Source organism: Ips typographus, linkage group LG1 (genome assembly GCF_016097725.1).
Source record: "Ips typographus isolate SLU linkage group LG1, UJ_Ityp_2.0, whole genome shotgun sequence".
NCBI lineage: Eukaryota > Metazoa > Arthropoda > Insecta > Coleoptera > Curculionidae > Ips > Ips typographus.
The window spans coordinates 9,349,297-9,363,083 of record NC_138422.1 but is presented as its reverse complement, the minus strand read 5'-3'; the positions used below and the strand labels follow the sequence as shown (position 1 = coordinate 9,363,083).

Below are 13,787 nucleotides of genomic sequence, written 5' to 3'. Positions count from 1 at the left end.
TAACGTCAACAAATCACAAAATACGGTACATGGCGCAGAAACGTCAAAAATCGCCTGTTCTAGTCACGTGACACCTCAGTTTTCTTTTTATAAGTGCGAATGCCCTTCAAATGACATTTAAATTCAGTCTGCCCAGCCGCCAGGTTAGTCCCGACGGTTTCTCCAGTAATTTTTTTCGGTAAGTTCCTAGTAATTTTGCTTATAAATCCTTCTATTACCATTTGTTTGTTTGTTATTATTGTTCGATTAATTTATTATATTGAAATTCGTGATTATTGCGGTTTTAACAAGCTTTTTCCACGTAATCAGAACCGGCTTACGTGATCGCTCCCACAGACTTTAAGGGCGTGAATTTCTGGATATTTCTTTAAAGTGTTTTTGATTTCTTATGGAAAGCTTTCAAACCTTTTTGTAATTTGACTTTTCAAATCAAAATTGTTCTTATGTGAATTATTGTGCAATATTTTGACATTTTCTTGACGAGCCGGCAACATTTAAAATTGGTTGACCTTTTTGACCTTTCTTGTTAATTTCAGTATTTTACTATTATTTTATTTTTATTACAGTTTGTTTTTTTCTTTATAGAGGATCAGTTTAGATGCAGGTACCAGTGATTTTTATAAAAATAATGCACTTTTTAAATTTACTAATTTTTATCTTATTTTTGCTACTCTGTGTCTCAAGCACTTCTACTTGAGTTAATATGCAATATAAAGTCTTATAAGAGAAAATATGAACAGAATTTTTGAATATTTTGTGTTCAAACTAGTTGCCATTAGTGTGGTTTTAAATGTTACTTTTTTTCATGCAATTTGCTGTCACGTTCTACATACCTACTTTATCACAAAACATAAACCATACATCCTTTTCACTCAAACTAAGCTTAGTTGGCAGATAAACTGTTAAAAAAAATGTTTTATTAAGAAAATGCAGTATAATCCAAATACAATCTAATTCAGAACAGACAATACAAAATCTAGACACATCAACTGTGTCAACTTGTTAAAACTCACTGACTTAAAAGATTGAAATCTCTATACAGAGTCAGACTGAGGTTTAATCTACAAAAATAATGTGTCAAAAAGATGCTACATACTTTAAATTTACACCAAAAATATGGAAGTGCCAACTGCTAAGATTTAGGTTCAAAAGAATCTACCATTTTCATTTTCCCATCAATTAAGACTGAAATAGCTCATAAATTGAAATGCAGCCTCTCAGCCTAAAGTGCTGCTTTAAAAATGGAAAATTTCCCAGTCCTTCCAAAGTTATCAGAACAATATAACCTTGTTTTACCCTCATGTCATGTGCTATTATTTACTATAATATGCAAACACCCGAGACACCCGATATATTAGATGAACTTTGTTTTCACATTACAGAATAACACAATTCATTAGCCAAAGGATATCAAAGATTTGCAATTTTTAACTAATTTAAAAAGTGAAAACGTTACATAATTGCAGCACTTCAGAACATTTTATAAAAATATGGTTTGCATCTTGATGATGACTGTTTGTGCTTTACGGTTCATGTAATACTGATTAGAAATTAGATTCTGATAAATTCCAATTTAATTACTGTTCAATACATATTTTTTGTTGTTAAGGTCATCTAAGCTATCAGTGTGTCTGAACTTTTTTAATAGCAAATCAATTTTCAATGTTACTATAGCAGCAGCAATTTCTTGTAAATTCTTATTATTCTTACTTTTTTTTGTGTAGATAATAAGTTTGTTCCAATGTTACGGTAATTGTATCAATTGTATCATCAGCAAACCTTTTCTGAACTATTTATTAGTTGTTAAATGATTGGAGTGAGATTAGAAACAAAAATTGAAGACAAAATATTCTAAATAATCTAAAACTACCATTTGTGTTCCTGTTCTCTGTTGCATATTAAGTTCTGTAAAACTAAAAGTACTTAAATCTTAAAATAAAGATATACTAAACGATTCTGCGATGCGTATGGCAGAATTGGCTGGGTTTCTGTTTAATTCTTCACAGGATATTGATTTTCTTGGGGATATTGCTACAAGAAATGAAAACTTCTTTTAGTTAGGTTTATTTAAAAACATGTTAATTTATATTATTATTCAATTCAGAACAAATTATTTTACTTACTAATTTTTGTGTGTCAGTTATTTGAATCATCTGATTTTCTCCTTCATCCACAATAACGTATTCTTTATAACCTTGCTCATGTAGGACAATTACTTAATAAATTTAAAATTCAGCATTAAAAATATGGTACATAAATTACCTTCCATTGTAGGAACTCCAATCTTTAATTGTTAATTTAAGTCACTTCTTTAACTAATATCAGTTAATTTACATAGTTTATGTTACAAGTAAAAAATAAACAAATAACTGAGGGCAAGGATTATTTTTATTAGCTTTAACTACATCGATTTTAACAAGTTTTTGCTCTTGAGTTCAAGTTGTTCAAATGATACTTTTACTCTCTATAACTATAGCCCTAGTTGAGACGACAATCTGGCGATAATCGTTGGTTCTAAATCGGTACTTTGTAGGTGGTTCGAACAGTTTTTTTTATAACATGCCTGTCAGTTATTAAATTTTACTCTCCGTTAGAACAAACCTAATAATTTTAAAATTATTGACTTTGCTAATGTTTTTAATATTAAAGGAATGAGTTGATTGTAATGAAACTTATACTAGCTTCTTAATTACAGCTGAATTATCCAAGCAAACATGTCTAAAATTGGAATTAACGGATTCGGCCGTATCGGACGTCTCGTCCTCAGGGCCGCCGTCGAAAAAGGTGCTCAAGTAGTCGCCATCAACGACCCTTTCATCACCGTCGACTACATGGTCTACTTGTTCAAATACGACTCCACCCACGGACGTTTCAAGGGAACCGTCAGTATTGAAGGAGGCAACTTGGTTGTTAACGGCAACGCCATCCAAGTATTCCAAGAGAGAGACCCCAAGGTGATTAAACCAGTTCTTTAAAGTAATAAAATCGTCTAAACGAATGCTTGTTGGGTTCTAGGCTATTCCATGGGGTAAAGCTGGCGCCGAATATATTGTAGAATCCACTGGTGTGTTCACCACCATCGAGAAAGCTTCCGCTCATTTGGAAGGTGGTGCCAAGAAAGTTATCATCTCAGCTCCTTCTGCTGATGCCCCCATGTATGTTGTTGGTGTTAACCTTGACAAATACAACCCCGCTGATAAGGTAAGATTTGTTTTACTTCTTATTCTGACATCTTTAGCTCACAACAAGACATGTTTTCTGAGTTTATAACTTTTTTTTTAATAGTGTCACATGGATGTTGTTTAATTCTAAATTTTTATTTTTCATTTGAAGTCAATTTTAGAAACTATTAAAATGTTTTCCTTACTGATTTTTTGGTAATTTAACGCAGCTTATTATCATGCGGCGTTCAGTTTAGTGGAACGCAGAAGTTTACAACTTCATTTTTTTCTTTATTTCAGGTCATCTCCAACGCTTCCTGCACCACCAACTGCTTGGCTCCTTTGGCCAAGGTCATCCACGACAACTTCGAAATCGTCGAAGGTTTGATGACCACCGTGCACGCCACCACTGCCACCCAGAAGACTGTTGACGGTCCTTCTGGCAAATTGTGGAGAGATGGTAAGTTAATTTACTAAATATTTCCAATTAGCCTGTATCGTTTCTGTTAGTTAAAGTCTACAATAAAAATTATAATATACAAGAAATTTTACGAAACAGTGCCAAAGACGTCAAAAGTACTACTACAATCAGGGATGTAAAATTTCCGGAAAATTAAATTTATGGAAATTTTTCCAGAAAATGTCCGGTAACTTTTCAGAAAAATTGGAAAATCTGCTAATTCAAAAATATGTAATTCGTTTTTAAGTAGTTGTACCAAACATCTAATATCGATCCAAATTAAGGTTTAATGTACTTTTAATCATTAAATCTAGATGTCTTAAGTTATCTCATTAGAATGCATGACAAGTTTAACAATAACAAATTTGACAATGGTAATGAAAACTTTGACAGTTATTCTCCATATTCAGGAAAATTTTCTTTCAAAAATGGAAATTTTCGGACTAGGAAAAAGCATGATCACAAGACTTCCTGTGAGGGTTCTTTTAAATCAAAAGTATTTTCTTATATAAAAGCTGACTTAGTCCAGAGAATCAGTGCGGTAATATACAATTACCGCACTGTTGTAGATAAAAATGGTAATGAGAAAGAAACTACACAAACCAAAATGTATTGCAAGTCCTTTGGAAAATTAAAATATAATAAAATTGTTACCTTGTTATAATTGTTTAAGTGTAGAAGTACAACTTTTTTCATTATAACTTATTTTTCCAGGACGTGGTGCCCAACAAAACATTATTCCCGCTTCTACTGGAGCTGCCAAAGCCGTTGGCAAGGTTATTCCTTCCCTGAACGGCAAATTGACCGGAATGGCTTTCAGAGTGCCAGTTGCCAACGTTTCCGTTGTTGACTTGACCGCTCGTCTTGGCAAAGGCGCATCTTATGATGAAATCAAGGCCAAGGTACTTAATAATTAATTACTACTGTAACCTAACAAAATAACTCCCAAATTAATATCTAGATCAAGGAAGCCGCCGAAGGACCTTTGAAGGGCATCTTGGGTTACACCGAGGAACAAGTCGTCTCCTCTGACTTCATCAGCGACACTCACAGCTCGGTGTTCGACGCTGCCGCCGGCATTTCTCTAAACAACAACTTCGTGAAGCTGATTTCTTGGTACGACAACGAGTTCGGTTACTCGAACCGTGTCGTCGATTTGATCAAGTACATCCAAACGAAAGACGCCTAAGTATTTGCGCTTGAGCGAGTTTTAGGTTAAGTCCCGGCGCTCTTTTGTGAAGATGTAAAAAATCTCAGTTTTGTGTCGTTTAGGGCTCCCGTCAGCAGCACATTATATCCATCTTAGTTAGGATTCCAATACTAACATATAAGTTCAAAACTTGAAAAAACGATTTATTTATGTCTTAAGTTCGTAGAACGTGTTTTCTCTGTGTAGGTTTAAAACGTCAGTTTTTATTTCGTATCTAATTTATGTATTTGAGAATAAAGTTTAAAAGCACTGCTTATTGTGTTTGTTTACTTTACCGAACTACCAACCAACAGAAACTCTGCAAGTAGCTGAATTTATTGTTCAGGTAAGTTAACTACTCAACTTGTAAATCTATAGATTTTTAACAACAATTTTTATAACTTTTATACAGGTAAAGATATTTTAAAATGGTTTATTACAAATCAATGATTTAATAGAAAATTATAGCAAATCCGTGCTCTCAACAAAGATGGAAAAATTTTGTGTCATTCAGTTTCTGCCTAGATCTTTTTAATAATAATAATGATATTTTTATTATTACAGAAACTAAAAATATACATACTATTATCTTAAATCCGAGCTTAACACATAACTTTTCACTAATCTTTTAAAATCCTCCAACCTATCACAGTTTTTTAAATTATCCGGCAACTCGTTAAATTCCTGTATTCCATATATACATCTGTACGGTATTATATTTAGGGGGTAGTACAAAATCTGAACAATTTTTTTGTTTTATCATCGTGGATGTCCTTAAAGAATTTTATCCTGTCACAAATATATGATGGCAGCATTCGATTTTTAATCTTAAAGATAAATGTATTTCAATTGGTGTATATCTATTACACCGCAGTACAGATCTCATAGCGCGGTTCTAAATTATTTGAATTGTCTCGATTTTAAAATTAGGTAGGCCGTACAGTAAAGTGGAGCAAAACTCAAGATGAGGCGCAGCTAGGCTGTTGTATAATTTATAATATAATAATTTGTAATGTATTAAATATTTTAATACATGACAAAATGATTTAAAATTAGAAAGAAATGAGAAACTTTTTAAAAGAAAGGTAAAACAGATGTTAATTAATTTAGAGCCATATTGTATCAGGGATTATGTAAGATACTATTAGGTGTACGCTCATCTTAAAATGACGCTGTTTCTTTTTGTGTTTTCATGTATGTTTTTTGTAGTTACAGGAAATGTATTGTGACCATAATTAGAAATAAAGAAGACTAACTAACTAACTAACAGCACTCTTGTTCCCAAAGACAACTGTCTACCAACCCTGCCAAAATCTCGATCAGACTTTCTGATCAAAGTCTATATCCGTTCCAAGAATTAATTAAATTTCTTTGTTGTTTTATCAGCGTTCTACTTGTATTTATGCAGGAAGTATTGAAATTTTGTTTTATTATTTTTTTAAATATTTGTTCTAAAGATTTTACAAAAACACATAATTTCCAGTGAATTGTAGATTGCTCTTGTAATTTTACCTTATATATTTTTTTTTTAATTCACACAATTTCTTTATCAATAATTACTAAAAAGAAAACCAATCCACCCACCTTAGATTCTTCCATTTCATTTATAAACTTGGGTCGTCCTGTTATACCTATATGCAGAATATCAAAATGTACGTAATTTTACATCAAAATCAACCTGTATTGTATCTACTCGGATATCTAGTTTTTTTAACCACTTTATTAAACCAAACCATACACTCCATTCAAATGTAGTTTTTCGAAATGTTAATTTAAGATTTTTTCAGAAAAACACGTGGTTCTGTCAATTTTTTTAAATAAGCAGTTTTTAAGCTTACTTTTATGCATGGGGGGTCCTAAAATCTTCTCTTTAAATTTAAATGATACCTAACCTATTTTTTTTTTGTATTTATAGTAATAGTGACCAATTGTCAAATGACGTTATATCAACTCCAGTGGATTAACCCAAGTTACAAGATTTTTTCCATCTTTGTCGAGAGTGTTGATTCGAAAATAATTTTCTCTTCTTTCCGTTGATTTTGTATGAAAAGTTTTTTTTTTCACAAATACTCGACAATAACTTTAATTCTCTGTTTAAGGTTTAAATGTAGTAACATTTAACAGATGAACTTTTTAATAACTGACTTAAAACTTGTCTTATCTACTTTGTCTAATGCCTTATGAGTATAACTCTTGAGTAAACTTTTTTTCAACAATTTAATGAAAAGAGACAGAAAATATTACAAATTGCTAAAAACTAAACTTTATAAAAATTGTTACTAAACGTATATTAAAATTTAGCCAACGCTCTTGAAACACTTGTAATTTTCCTCTTTGTACTAACGAATATTAAAATCAGACAAAAAAGATCTTAATTACACACCAAATTAAAAACACGATTCACAAACTTAATAAGTCCTTTCACAAAAATAATAATAAGTCACATGGACTTCGGTTTTTTAATTAAGTTAATCTATATTTTGAATTAATCACAAAAAAGGTTATTGTTACAGGTTACAGGCGTCTAAATTAAAAACCATTAGAGAAATATTTAATTTAAAATATATAATATAACAAAACATCCCAAATCATGTAAATTTAAAAACAACTCGATATTAAAATAAACACTGACAAACATAAAATTATTGTCATTACTATCTTTGTACTAGTTATGCATAATCTAGACCTCGAATGATTTTAATTATATTATTATCCGCTACTTCTACTATACAGGGTGACCTGGAAATATTACATGAAAATCAAACAATCATGCCGTTTATCACGATATTTGTCGAAAAGTAACTAACAAAATCTGGCGATTCAGAAAAAATACTGCAACTTTGCTAATTTAAACTATGCCGTCAGATCAAAATTAACAGAGTTCACTATTGAGTAAAGTAAAAAAATGGTAAATCATGGAAAACGTTATCTACCAGGAAGACCGAAAACTAAATGGAACATTGTTTTGGAACACTACAGGACAGAAAATACTTAAAATTCCGCTAGAACGAAGTTTCTACGATCAGCCGTTTACGAGACATTTCATTCTTTCAAGGCAAACTTTGGACCCACCCCCCCAGTAATAGAAAAAAAATTAAATACCAAAATTGTTCGTCGAGAACAGCAATAATTAGGTTTATCATATTTTTGGTAAAGTTTTCGGATATTTTATTTTAGCGTTATCGAAACGCCACCTAGAAGTAGATTTATACAACTGAAAATTATTTCCAGCTTTTTCTATTGGCTACATTTACTAGACACACTTTTTTCCCAAAGCCCTACTATGTTGTATAGTTTCTGAGAAACAGTCGCGTTTAACGGCTTATTGGGTCACCCTGTACAGTTCCATAAGTTACAAGTACAAATAAAACGTATAACTTTACTGTTCTGTCATGTATACGAACGTTTGATAAAAAAAGTTAAAATAATCCTCGACGTAAAGAAATGTTAATATGGCTGCGCACACTATGACGTCACCGTCAACTACAGTGGCTCTAAGTATGTACTAAACATTTTTAAGCAGTCGAAAGACATATTTGTTTCCAATTGTGGAGTAACTTGTAAATAAGTAGCACCAAATTATTATTTTTCACATTTTTGTTGTACTATAAAAAGTATCATTTAATTTGTTTTGTGTATTAAGTTACGAAAAAAGTGACAGCACGCAAAAAATAGAACAATGCGTCAACGCTGCGGGAAAACCAACCTTATTTTGACACTTCTGAAACATCACAGGCATTGTTGCCAAATCACATCGTTACATTAACAAGAGAGATATTAATCACTTAAATACATAATAAAATATAATTTAGACTTACCTGACTGAAATCAAGGTAAAATTAATAAACTAAAATGACTAACAACAACTAGAAAAACTTCGCCTTAATCTTCTTTTTTAATTTTTTTGGCTCCTGCGGAAGAACTTTCGTCTTTAGGCTCCGTACGTTTTTTAACCTCCTCAATTTTTGTCAATAGAATTCTTCCCACATCGTGATAATTGCCGTCCTTATCTAAATCTGCTCAACGAAAATTTAAGCATGTCAGTGACTCACTACACTAATTTGCTAATTAATGTTTACCTTCGTAAAAGACAAGTTCGCACATTCTGTCCATTTTATTGTGCTGCAGTATCTGCCTTAAAGTTAGATAAAATTGCAGCAGAATGTCGTTTCGATGTCGATTGTAAAACTCTACAAAACATAAAATTTGACCCAGACTTTTATATAATACTTATAAATATAATACTTGTATTGCAAATATCTTGAAAACCATTGGTTTGTCTCCGTCGAAAACACCCGAATATCTAACTTAAGCAGAAAACTCGTTCGTAAGTAGGAAAAAGTTGTCCCTACGTTATTTGAGGAAATTTAAAAAAAAACACTTTGACCCCTTGCATTTCTGTTTCTCTTAACTTTTTTCCTAAGGTAATTTGTGCTAAATCGTATTATTTTGACCCCAGAAATATGCCATTAAATTATTTAATCTAATTCAGACCTTCCCATAAGTAATATAAATCTTACTTATGGAACACTTTGAATAACCAGCATGTAACATTCTGACTTGTTTTCAAAACAAATTACCTGTATGTGCAGTTGCATTGGTGAAAACTTCCTTAAAAGTTTTCAATGGTGTAGCAAATTCGGCACAAACGTACACGTGTTTTTTCGCCTTTGGATGTTTAATCGAATAGACTGAATGTTTATAAACTCGCTCTCTTACTCCAGCAACGGTGATTTTCTTTTCTGGCAACGTCTGAAATAAAACCCTCAAAAATAACAATAAACGCCACAGGATTAAACAAATACACGTCAGTTTTAATTTCACAGGGGGATCCCAGAAGTTTTAGATAATCAATTAGTGATAACAATGAAATTTAGAACAATACGTATTAAGTGAGAAAGTAGTACACGTCTGTTTATCTGGTGATGCGTGAGTGTATCAGTTTGCTGCAGTATAAGTGCGTATCAAACATAATTTTAACAATTTTTTAATATACATCAAAAAACTATTAAAAACATCAACAAACGCGACCTTACAACGATTACCAATCATCTTCTGATCGTTCTACATTACGTAATAGTAGCCAATATCAATTTTACAACTCTCAGCATTGCGTTATGACTCACAAGAAAATTCCTGCAATAAACGTTCTAATAAAACCTTGCTACCTGCTAATATTCAGACAAATAATAGAGCTCAGGGATAATTTTCGTACTAACCAGACTGATTTTGTTACTTAACGCAGAGGACCAAATATCCAGAACCCACATAGAAATATCAGAATCGACGGGATTTACTCGGGGAGCTTCAAAACGACTGCAGGAGTTAGACAGGGTTGCATTCTTTCACCTACCTTATTTAACGCTTATAGCGAATACGTCATGAGAGAAGTTCTAGATGAGTCGCAAGGCGGAATACCAGTTGGTGGAAGGCGGATTAGCCACCTCCGTTACGACACACTCGCGTCATAGCGTCAACAACATCAGAAATAACGGAAATTATGAGCAGACTGTCAGTTATTAAAGAAAAATATGGCTTAAAAATAAGTAAATCTAAAACGAAAATAATGATAGTTGATAGACCAGACAACAATTCTCCACAAATATCAGAAATTGCAGCCTATGAAGTGGTGAACAATTTCAATTATCTTGGTTCTTTGATTACTAACACTGGGAAATGTGAAAGCGAAATACAGCGTCGTCTGACTATAGCAAGATCAGCGACTACCAAGCTAAATAAAATATGGAAAGACAGATCTGTCACCAAAACAACGGAACTCCGTCTAGTTGATGCTCTTGTCTTCCCCATTGCAACGTACGCACCGGAAACATGGACTTAATAATAATAAAAACAGAATAGAGACTTTTGAAATGTGGGTTTATAGACGACTCTTAAGAGTACCGTTGACAGAACACCGAACCAACGTATAAGAAATTGTTCCACGTTCAAGGCTGCTAACCAGAATAAACCGCATGTATCTGCAGAACCTTGGGCATGTAGCTAGAAGATCAGGAACAATGGAACGACTAAACATAGAAGGGAAAGTAGAAGGCAAACGCTCAAGAGGCAAATCTCCAACTAGATGGGTAGACCAAACAAAACCCTTAATAAACATGAGACTGCATGATGCCGAAAGGATTGCACAGGATAGGCAAGCATGGAATCAACTGCTGAATCAAATATAAATGGTGTAACTACATCCTTTGGAGGATAATGGAAAGAGGAGAAGGAGGAGGACATAGAAATATCAGAAATCAAAGAGTAGAAATATTAACCGGTCAAATAATCCCAATTCTGGAAATAGGATCACCGCGAATCATTGAACCTGTAGGTATGCTATTTTTGCAAATATGGTAGATAATGTCATTCTGGATAGATTTTTCGAACAAGTGTCCAAAGCTCAGAAACGAGTGCGACACACTCAGAGAACGAAATTTTTTGGTTAAAAGTTAAAAGTCGCCATAAACGTTGTTACTAACTTTCTAGAGAATCTGTTTTCACTAATTTTGCAAGAAGAAAGTAGAGTGATTCATCCCTAGAAACTTACTTTTTTGCTGTTAGTTGACAACATGAAAAAATTATCAAACAACTTTTTAAAAATCTACAAGGAACAAAATGTCAAAATTTCTTGGCTGCGGTAGATTTAAAAAGATCGTGAACAATCAAAATAATAGACAGGTAAATACATACAGGAATGTGAGAAATGTCAGAAATAAATACTATGTACTTACACTTCTCATTTCCATGATTTCAGAACCATCCTGGATACTTTCAAAGCAATTCAACGACTTGGGTATCAAAATAAAAATCTTGTAAACCTCAAATTTAATGTTGTTAGAAGACTCGTAATCTTCCATCATTTCCTTTAAGTCCTTATCTGGGTTCCCTATAAATTACGTGCGTTATTAGGGCCTAAAACTTTCAGTGTTTACACTGTTTACAAACCTTTTTTCATTAGCATGTAATTTATGTACCCGTAGAAAAAAGAATAAGCCATTCCTGATCCGTAATCCAGGCCATCATCTTTGGCTATATTTAAGGAATCATTTATAGGGCAATTATCCTATAAATCATTATGACCACAACTAATAAAACTAAAACAATGCACCACTTACCAAATCTAACAATTTATGAAGAACGAACAAAAATGGTATTACAAAATACCAGTCTTTGGTGTCCAAATAAAGTGTTTTATATCTTGTAAGGTGGTATACAAAATAAAATAGACACACTACAAGTACGATTATGCCTTTCAGTTCAAAATGAAATGCTGCTTTCAAAATTTTCGGTTTGTCATCTTCATATCGGGAACAACTGTGTTCCAATTCCAACACAAAAAGGAGACAACGGTATGATATACATACTGCAAATAGGCATAAGATGCAAGTTGTGTAGAGTACTGTAACAGAGGAAAACTTTAAATTAATAACCAGCAGTTTTTAAAGTAAAGTAGAAGTTTATTGTCTCACAGTGAATGTGTATGAATACCAAATTAAAAATGTAAAAATCTTAAAATATTTTAAATGAACTGCCCCCATTGACTTCTTTCAGAATAATGGTCATTTTTCCATACTGGAATTTGATGTTTTGAATTCTTCAACTTTAAATATTTCAAATATTTGGCCTATGTAATAATTAAATACTCAATAAAATCTCCTAGCTTCCTATTGTTAATTTCATAGTTCTTAGTTTTAAAACTGGTTGTTGACCCTTGGAGGATAAATTATAAATATTATTGTATTATTGTCATTATATGATTATTAAATTTTTACTGAAATAAAATTAACTTTTAAAATATAAGTAAATGGTCTTACTTGGTAGGTGCTGTCTCCCATCAGTCAGAACAAAATGCACTAAAACAATACAAAAATTAACATGTTAAAACATTTTAATGAAATTTAATTAGAAACAATATTTAATCCTACCAGCTATAATTAGTATTAAAATAACTAAGAAACTAATTGTCCTTGAGGCTCTTTCCTTGGGTAAAGTTTTAGGAACATAGTATTTGTTTCCTTTCTTGTGGACACATGCCTAAAAAGTAAAAAATCAACATCATAAACCCAGTTAATAAATTGAAAAGAATATATATGCAACATACCCGCTTTAAATGCTTTTCTTGTGAAATTATAGTCATTTCAAATATTCAAATGCTCTGATAGGGTGTGGCAATTACATATTGTAGATTGAAACTCAATACTAATCTCACTCCAGATCTCCCTTTAGCACAATTTGTTGTGATATCACATTGCCAAATATAAAGCAAACTTAAAATCTAAAACAACTGTGTGTGATTACAGCATACAAGTATTTTATATTTAAACTAAAAAAAATACAAAAAACTAATATTAAATAGATTTACCTAACAAAAATAAGGTCATGGTTATGTTCATTTCAAGTGCACATACTTGAAACCTTATCAGTAAGAGAACTAATCAATAACCACAACTCCAATAACTTTTCTATAATAATTGGCAACAGGCAATTTGCATTCATAGTTTTTTTGTGGAAATATAAACTTTTTGTTTTATTGCAGCTCACAGTAGAATGTTTAAATATGAAATAATGGTAATAACATACCAAAATTATTATAACAATTTTTTTTTGATACCTTCAATTTGAAGAATATTTTAATAATTTCACAATTGTTTATATTATACTAATAACTTAATAAAATGTATTATTTTCAGTCAAATATGAGCAAAATTACATTTTAACGTTGTAATAGAATAAAAATTAATGTATTATTAAATGTAAAACACTATACTTACAAAAAATAATAATAATAAAACAACAAATTACCAAAAATAAACTGGACTACAATCACAGGGGCATATTTCATTAGCTGCTAAAAAAAAGCGTTGCATAAAAAAAAAAGAAAATGAACAAATAACGTAAAAGTAAAAGAAGTTAAAGTGAACTATTTTGTAATAATTAAATTATAATATTTTGTTTATATCCCCAACCCCTAACCTTA

At 31.7% G+C, this 13,787-nt stretch overlaps 2 protein-coding genes and 1 long non-coding RNA gene across 10 annotated transcripts; 1 reads left to right on the top strand and 2 right to left on the bottom strand.

The window, feature by feature from the left end:
* Positions 1–30: 30 nt before the first annotated feature.
* LOC145729597 (glyceraldehyde-3-phosphate dehydrogenase 2) lies at positions 31–5,083 on the top strand. 2 transcript variants are annotated; one of them, XM_081980429.1, is made up of 6 exons: positions 31–178; positions 2,696–2,954; positions 3,016–3,201; positions 3,462–3,621; positions 4,336–4,523; positions 4,583–5,083. In XM_081980429.1, exons 2-6 carry the CDS (start codon positions 2,715–2,717, stop codon positions 4,808–4,810), a joined length of 1,002 nt encoding a protein of 333 aa, XP_081836555.1. In that variant the 5' UTR covers positions 31–178; positions 2,696–2,714; the 3' UTR covers positions 4,811–5,083. The 2 variants fall into 2 exon arrangements, with proteins under 2 accessions (XP_081836555.1, XP_081836563.1); XM_081980437.1 differs by having other exon boundaries at positions 43–165; positions 2,682–2,954.
* Positions 5,084–7,347: 2,264 nt separating this feature from the next.
* On the bottom strand, positions 7,348–13,784 carry Sting (transmembrane protein sting). Of its 7 annotated transcripts, none has more exons than XR_014178412.1 (10): positions 12,912–13,166; positions 12,736–12,844; positions 12,625–12,663; positions 11,926–12,209; positions 11,756–11,873; positions 11,542–11,696; positions 9,391–9,562; positions 8,890–9,000; positions 8,130–8,826; positions 7,348–8,088 (listed from the first exon to the last, which is right to left on the bottom strand). XR_014178412.1 is itself a non-coding variant. In XM_081980371.1 (10 exons), exons 2-10 carry the CDS (start codon positions 12,945–12,947, stop codon positions 8,693–8,695), a joined length of 1,158 nt encoding a protein of 385 aa, XP_081836497.1. In that variant the 5' UTR covers positions 12,948–13,077; positions 13,571–13,784; the 3' UTR covers positions 7,348–8,692. The 7 variants fall into 7 exon arrangements, 6 of the variants coding, with proteins under 6 accessions (XP_081836497.1, XP_081836506.1, XP_081836478.1 ...); XM_081980371.1 differs by adding an exon at positions 13,571–13,784 and having other exon boundaries at positions 7,348–8,826; positions 12,912–13,077; XM_081980380.1 differs by adding an exon at positions 13,582–13,784 and having other exon boundaries at positions 7,348–8,826; positions 12,912–13,085.
* LOC145729663 (uncharacterized) lies at positions 9,784–11,519 on the bottom strand. Its single transcript, XR_014178437.1, has 2 exons — positions 10,517–11,519; positions 9,784–10,464 (listed from the first exon to the last, which is right to left on the bottom strand). It is a non-coding gene; the product is annotated as an uncharacterized LOC145729663 (long non-coding RNA).
* Positions 13,785–13,787: the final 3 nt, after the last annotated feature.

What these genes read in the sequence shown, in the direction of transcription:
- Sting (XM_081980371.1), bottom strand. Translation starts at nt 12,947, where the DNA reads ATGACTATAATTTCACAAGAAAAGCATTTAAAGCGG. An exon ending in TTACATGCTAATGAAAAAAG is followed by an intron (nt 11,697 to 11,755) that starts GTTTGTAAACAG and finishes CGTAATTTATAG; the next exon opens with GGAACCCAGATAAGGACTTA. An exon ending in CGAACTTGTCTTTTACGAAG is followed by an intron (nt 8,827 to 8,889) that starts GTAAACATTAAT and finishes TTCGTTGAGCAG; the next exon opens with ATTTAGATAAGGACGGCAAT.
- LOC145729597 (XM_081980429.1), top strand. Translation starts at nt 2,715, where the DNA reads ATGTCTAAAATTGGAATTAACGGATTCGGCCGTATCGGACGTCTCGTC. An exon ending in TCCAAGAGAGAGACCCCAAG is followed by an intron (nt 2,955 to 3,015) that starts GTGATTAAACCA and finishes GTTGGGTTCTAG; the next exon opens with GCTATTCCATGGGGTAAAGC. An exon ending in ATGATGAAATCAAGGCCAAG is followed by an intron (nt 4,524 to 4,582) that starts GTACTTAATAAT and finishes ATTAATATCTAG; the next exon opens with ATCAAGGAAGCCGCCGAAGG.